The sequence below is a fragment of the Rutidosis leptorrhynchoides genome, unplaced genomic scaffold (genome assembly GCF_046630445.1).
Source record: "Rutidosis leptorrhynchoides isolate AG116_Rl617_1_P2 unplaced genomic scaffold, CSIRO_AGI_Rlap_v1 contig321, whole genome shotgun sequence".
NCBI classification, from domain to species: Eukaryota; Viridiplantae; Streptophyta; class Magnoliopsida; order Asterales; family Asteraceae; genus Rutidosis; species Rutidosis leptorrhynchoides.
The window spans coordinates 1-7,284 of NW_027266562.1; the positions used below are offsets into that span (position 1 = coordinate 1).

At 31.7% G+C, this 7,284-nt stretch overlaps 1 protein-coding gene across 1 annotated transcript; it reads left to right on the forward strand.

Moving 5' to 3' along the window:
- The first annotated feature begins 1,736 nt into the window (after positions 1 to 1,736).
- Positions 1,737 to 6,212, forward strand: LOC139882879 (cuscuta receptor 1-like). Its single transcript, XM_071867131.1, has 7 exons — positions 1,737 to 2,148; positions 2,401 to 2,559; positions 2,695 to 2,763; positions 2,867 to 3,016; positions 3,284 to 3,430; positions 3,875 to 4,027; positions 4,099 to 6,212. Exons 1-7 carry the CDS (start codon positions 1,737 to 1,739, stop codon positions 6,210 to 6,212), a joined length of 3,204 nt encoding a protein of 1,067 aa, XP_071723232.1.
- Positions 6,213 to 7,284: the final 1,072 nt, after the last annotated feature.

Sequence of the window (7,284 nt, forward strand, 5' to 3'; positions counted from 1 at the left end):
ATATAGATCTGAAGGAGAGCAAGCCAAAATTACATGAATTAAAACTAAGATTAAGACTAAGATGGCCCTACCGCCGCCCAAGAGGGGTGGTCGGTGGTAAGGCCGAAGGAAGATCTGAGATTTGGTTAACTATGTAAGGAGGTTGCTGGTTGATGTTGCGAAGAAGATGAAGGAAGAAAAGAGACGGAGGGAGGCGGCGTGAAAGAAGGGTTTTTTGGCTTTGGGAGATTTTTCTCTCTCTTCCATAGAGTCGTGACTTATTCATCAAGTCGTAACATTCCTTCAGCTATATAGAATTTGGAGCAATTGGAGGGCTTCTTGTAGCTCCTTTGTGGCTATTGGAGTGCTCTCCTTGATGAAGTTCGAGAACTCTTTTCTTAGAGATAAAGCCATGATGAAGTTTGAAAACTCTTTTCTTAGAGTAATTTCCGTGTGTGTTGTCCTCTCTATTTTCGATAAATTAATACTCGATAAATTAATTATCTCGTTGAAATAATAATTTTCTCCAATCTCGAGTCGAGACCAACGTGATAAATTAATAATTTCGTTAAATTTATAAGCTAATACAAAAAAATAAATTCATATAGATTCCATTTGACATATAAATTAATAATTCATGATTTGTATTAAAATATTTGTACATAATTCAAACTAAACTAAACAAGTTTCTTAAAATATGAATCTAATGTTATCTATTTCTTTTTAAAATTAATATCACATTAAACTCATCTCTAACTTTTCTTACCGCATTAAGAAAATCCGGTGTAGGGTTCTCATTTATTCTTTATTTTTCGAGGATACATCATCTAGCAATCGAAGTTTACAATGCTTATTAAATTTTACAATAGAACTTTAGTGGAGATTTCAAGATTCATTACATATATAACATTAATCTTTTATAGTTTTGGATTCTCATTTTCAAAATTCTCTAAAACATTTTGATAAAATCATCAACAATTATACATCATAAAAGCTCATATAAAATATACATGGAATAATGAAATTTAATTAATAAAAATACATAAATTTGATTAATCTACATGATTAAAATTTAATATATATAAATATAAATTAGTGTTCACAAAGTCGAAGATTATATTATAGAGATATAATCTTTATACTCTATAAATTTATAATTATCATTTTATATATATAAATTAATATTTAAATTAATAAAATTTCATAATTCTAACATTATTAATTTATAGAGGTTCTACTGAAATGCTATTCTCATAAAGTATTTTATGAAATCCACGAAAAATGTAGTTTTAGTGATTATTCTTCACCTCGTATGTGTGTTAAGACAACCTTGAAAAACCATATATTAATTACACATGACCTGTCCAATTAACTATTAATAAAATAAAATATATACAATGTAAAAGCTTGATTGTTTTCTTCGGACATCGCACTCATATGGTGGTCTGCTATTTTGTCCTTGATTAATTTAATCATTCTCTGAAAAATTTCTCCTAATCTTTACATTTATATGTAGTCATTCTGATTATGAAGTCGATTAATCTACTATTAATGAAGTCGATGTGTTGCAGTCGGCCTGCTTGAAAGACTATTTAATTTCTTGCTTTCAATATTTAGAAGAAGCAGCCCATTTAACTATATTTCCTTTTATTTTAATTACAAAATCTCTAGAGTAATAATTTTATAGAATACATTGCATCAAAATAAAATAAATTACACCCTGATGATTCATCTCGTCTCGAGACGAGTCTATATAAATGGACATGCTTTTTTTCAACATTAAGAAGAAAAGAAAGAAGAAAAGAAAAAGTATGGAGTTAAGAGCAATATTATGGGTAATGGTGGTAATGATGTTAGTAATAGGAAAAGAATGGAAGTCTATTAATGGGTGTTTGGATCACGAGAGAATTGCTCTCTTGCAACTCCCACCACTTTTTAACAACTCTCACAACCTATTAGATTGGGGGGAGAAATCAAATTGTTGTGAATGGGAGCGTGTCGTATGCGAAAACTCCACAAAGAGAGTCATCGAACTTCATATTTCTAACTTAAGAGACTATAGTTTGACAGAAGAGTGGTATGTGAACCTCACTATGTTTCTACCATTTCAGAAACTCCAATTTCTCTCTCTCAGTGGCAATAACATAGCAGGTTTTGTTCAAGATAAAGGTAATCATTATTCCCTCAATCCGTCTTTAAATAGATATCGTTTATACTTTTTAAATTTTTTAAAAAATTAATACATCTAGTCATTATAATATCTATAATTTTAAATAGTTCAACTTGAACTTAAAAAACAAGAACGACTTCTATTTAAAGACATAAATGCATAATATCATTTTTGTCTATTTTATATATTTATTCAAACATCTTTCTAAAATTCTCGATTTTCATCTGAAAATTCGTCAAATTTGACTTCAGGATTTGAAAGCGGCCGGTCAAAATTGAGCAACTTGGAGTTTCTCGATTTATCCGCAAACAACTTGAACAACAGTGTACTGACATTCCTAAGGGCTCTACCATCTTTAATATTCTTAGGGTTACGTTATAATGGACTTGGCGGGACAGTTCACATCCAAGGTTGTATCTTTAAGCCTTTAATGAGAACTATGCAAAAATTAAAGGTTTTTGATATCCTCATTTTGAATTAACACTTATATATGTATCTTATACTAAATATTATCTCTTATATAATGTAATTCATCCTTGAATCAGATACTCTGGTGAACTTGGAGGAGTTAGACATCAGCCGTAATTCGATCAAGGAATTTGTGGCGCCCAACGGTGTGTAGAGCATGCTTAATTATCATTAGTTTAAACTTTTCTTGAGTGTGCACTTAAAATTATTAATTTGCTCATGATAAATTAATTGTTGTGGATGGTGCAGATGATAAAAGTTTGTCCAATTTAAAGGTTCTTTCTATGGAGGGAGTTGGGACTGACAAAATCAAGCTCCTGCAGTCAATGGGTTCACTCCTATTCCTGAAGACACTGAACCTTCGAACTAATATTTTCAACAAAACTGCGACAACACTGAGTAAGCATATATAGTATATTAATTATTGATAAATAATTTTGTATCAATTCAACTATATATATAACTATATATATAGTTAAATACTACCCCTCTGTATTCGAATACATAGTTAGGTCCCTAGAAAAATGACCATTGAATTTCAGAATAAAAGTCGATCCGATAACTATTAGGACAACAGGTTTTGATTACTTTAATTTTTGGATGAATATAAAAAATCAAACTTTTGTAACATGTAGTAATGACCGTCTCTTCATCCATTTTATTTAGGGCTGCATAATTTACCGAATGTGGAAGAGTTGGTCCTAGATGATTCAACAGTCCATACAAGCATTTTTCAGAGTTTGGATGGATTGACTTCACTTAAAAACTTAAGTTTGGTTGGCACTCAGTTCAATGGGAAATTTGCTGCTGGGGGTAAGACTTTAAGATTTTGGGACTAGTGTCTCATTTTAGCAATACTAATTATTCTTTTTGGTGTATTTCAAGTGTCGTAAAGAAATTCGTTTTGATTAATTTCAAGTGTCGTTTTATGAAATCAATATATATTTGAAATTTTTTTGTTCAATTTTATCCTTACATTTATTTCAATAAATAATATATTTTGAATAAATATTTATGATTTTCGAATGATAAATAATGGACAAATATGTAAGTTTTCCAATAATTAATTATTTTCTTGATATTCACAATTTTCATTATAAGACACTTGAAGTTGATCGGACAGAATAATATTAATGTAATTAAGGAGCATGCATATATATATAAATATATATATCGTCTTTAACCGAGAATGTGAAATTATTCGTAATAGAAATCAAGAATGTGAACTTACGCGACAATGCTAATTTTATTTTGCAGACTTGCCTAATTTCAAGAATCTTGAAGTTTTAAACATGTCATACAGTAGTATTCTCAACACTGACGAGTTCCTCCAAAGTATTGACATGAATGCTCTCAAAATTCTAGTTTTACGTTCTTCAGGACTAAATGGCATTATGTCAGTTGCAAAAGGTTTGTACTGATTTTATGGTTTCTCTAATCCTCAATTTAATTATATCACCTTAATATAAATTTGTATGTAGGTTTGTGCCGATTACGACGTCTGGAAGTGTTGGATCTCAGCAATAACGATCTTGTGGGCAACTTGCCTAAATGTTTATCCAATCTGACATATCTTCGAACATTAGATCTCTCTTATAATCAATTTACCGAAGATTTAGCTGAGTCTCCCATTATAAGTTTGACATCAATCCAAGAGCTCTCCCTTTTAGAGAATAACTTTAAGATTCCAATCTCGTTGGGACCATTTTTCAACTTTACGGGACTTAAGATTTTTAGAGGAGACAACAATTCTATATATGATGACGACTTGGAGCTGGCCCGATCTTTGTTCCCAAAGTTCCAATTAAATACAATCTCTTTGTCAGGATATTATGCAAACGTTGGACCAGCATTTCCCAAATTTCTTTACTATCAACATGATCTGGAACATGTTTCTATTTATAATGTTAGCATGAAAGGAGAGTTTCCGCATTGGCTGTTAAAAAACAACACCAGACTCAAGGTGCTTGATTTAGGGAGCAACTCTCTTTCAAGATTTCCGAACTTCTCAAATGACTATAAATCATATTTGGAGTTATTAGATTTATCTAATAACTTAATTTATGGAGATATTCCTATGGATTTTGGAGCTTACTTTCAAAATTTAAAAGATTTAAGCATGGCGTCCAATCAAATCCGTGGAAAAATTCCACCTTCAGTTGGTGACATGAGCGCTCTTGAAATCATGGACTTATCCGATAACAAATTGTTTGGAGAAATTCCGAAACTCTTAGGCATTGGTTGCTTAGCACTTCACACGCTTGTATTGTCAGGAAATAGCTTGGAAGGTGATCTACTATTTCCAGATTTGAACTTGACAGAATTGCGGAGTTTGCGACTGGATGGGAATAAATTCAGTGGAAAGATACCGGACAGTTTGACTAACTCACCTTTCCTAGCTATCTTAGATCTAAGCAAGAATAATTTTTCAGGTCATATACCAAAGTGGATGGGAAGTATGACAAGTTTAGTTGATTTAAGATTGCAAAATAATAATCTAGAAGGTCAAATTCCTGTTGAGTTTTGTCAGCTACAAAATCTTGAAATTCTTGATCTTTCAGAGAATAGTATCTCCGGGAGCATACCGTCTTGCTTCAGCCCTCCAGGCCTACTAATGGTACGTTTGTCGAAAAACAAGCTACAAGGAACCTTAACAAATGCATTCAGTAGTTCTCCCGCTCTATTGTTGATAGATCTCAGCAACAATCGGTTAACAGGAAGTTTTCCAGATTGGATAGGTGGCCTTTTTGAATTAAGTTATCTTTTGTTGAATGATAACTATTTTGGCGGCGAACTCCCGTATACATTTTGCATGCTGGATCAGTTAAGTTTGATTAACTTATCTCAGAATAATTTCACCGGAACTATTCCTGATTGCTTGTACATCAGTCCTGGAGGAGGTATCTATTTTCCTATAGATAAAGGTAGTGTAGAATTTCCCACGAAAAGAATGTCCTACAATTATGGAGGAGAACTTCTATATATGATGTCTGGGATTGACCTATCTTGTAATAATTTTCTAGGTCATATTCCGCCTAATATTGGAAATCTTACCGAAATCCATGCTCTAAACCTGTCGCACAATAATCTGTCAGGACCAATACCAGCAACATTTGGGAACCTCAAGCAAGTTGAGAGCCTAGATCTATCCAACAACCTCTTGATTGGGAATATCCCTCCCATGCTTGGTGGTCTATCTTCTTTAGCCATCTTTAGCGTGGCAAACAACAACTTATCGGGACAAGTACCAACAACACCACATTTTACAACATTTAATGAAAGCAGCTTCCAAGGAAATCCTCTCCTTTGTGGGAAGCCGTTGCCGAGAAGTTGCCTATCTAGACCAGCCATGCCAAGAGCACTAGATAATAGCACCGAAGAAGATGGTGGTTTCATGGACATGCGATACTTTTATGGGAGTCTCATAGCAACTTACGGAATCACGCTCCTAGGATTTGTCATGGTTCTTTTGATAAATCCTTATTGGCGCCAGTTGTTGTTCTATCATATTGAAAAATGGACGACTTCTTCCTACTATTTCTTTGTAGACAGTTTCCATAAGATGTTAGTATTTCTTTGGAAACCGATGTCATAGACATTATCTGTAAGACATTTTCTTTTGTGTTGTGCTATACACTCCCACAATCTTTAAATAGAATATTTTTTTGTTTTTTTAGATTTATTTAAAAATTGATGTATCTAAATATTAATAATAAAAAGCTACATTCATTTTTTTATTTTTAAAAATATCTAAAAAATCAAAACTACATCTATTCAAACGCAGATGTACACATGTAGTATCATTTTATGAAAAATGACTCCATTTTTGTCAAAGGCAGACCTGCTCCTAAATTTTGTCAAACTTTGGTTACATGGATTGACTATTTATTATCAAAATTTCGATCCCTATAATATATACCAAGCGAAAAAGACTTAAGCATGCATTGTAGCTATATTTGTTGGTTCACCTGTATTCCTAATCAGAAAAAACACAAGCAAAAAATGATCAAAGTAGAGGAAACATAACAAAAACAAGTAATAAAACTGAGATCCTTATATCTGATAAGATGATAATTGAATTTGTGTAAAAAATGAATCTAGACTAATCTTAGATATCTAAGGTGCTTGGATCCTAATAAGTTAATTTAGTTCAGATTTAATATTAAGGTAATCACTTAATACTAATACAATCGAGAAATAAAGGCATTTAAACCGAAAATAAACAAGAGATGAACTTCAATGGAAAATACTAGATCTAATTTTTGATTTCATCTAAAACTCATAATCGAAAAAAAAAAGGTTAAGGACCTTATATATTGATCCAAAACCTACTCTAGACGTCATAAAGTTTGAATTACAATGTTGGAAACCACTTCTAACAAAATGGCACATAGCTATGAAAAAAATCCGCTGAAAGCAGCAAATCACTGTACCCTCCACTAGTAAAATGTCATGTAGTTTGCTTTTAAAAAAAACCACTTTTTTCATATAGTGCTATTTGTTACACCGATTTTTTTTCGTAATAAGAACTTTTATAATTAATTTTTTATTTATATTTATCATCTAGGGTTCACCAATCTCTTATAGGGTATAATAATATAAATAATAGAATTTATATATACATAAAAATATAACATAAAAAATTATATACACAAACATGCCTTAAA

Excerpts from the sequence above, each read along its gene's own strand:
- LOC139882879 (XM_071867131.1), top strand. The coding sequence starts at position 1,737 with ATGGACATGCTTTTTTTCAACATTAAGAAGAAAAGAAAGAAGAAAAGA. Across the intron at positions 2,149-2,400 it reads AGGTTTTGTTCAAGATAAAG|GATTTGAAAGCGGCCGGTCA; the intron begins GTAATCATTATT and ends ATTTGACTTCAG. Across the intron at positions 2,560-2,694 it reads CGGGACAGTTCACATCCAAG|ATACTCTGGTGAACTTGGAG; the intron begins GTTGTATCTTTA and ends TCCTTGAATCAG.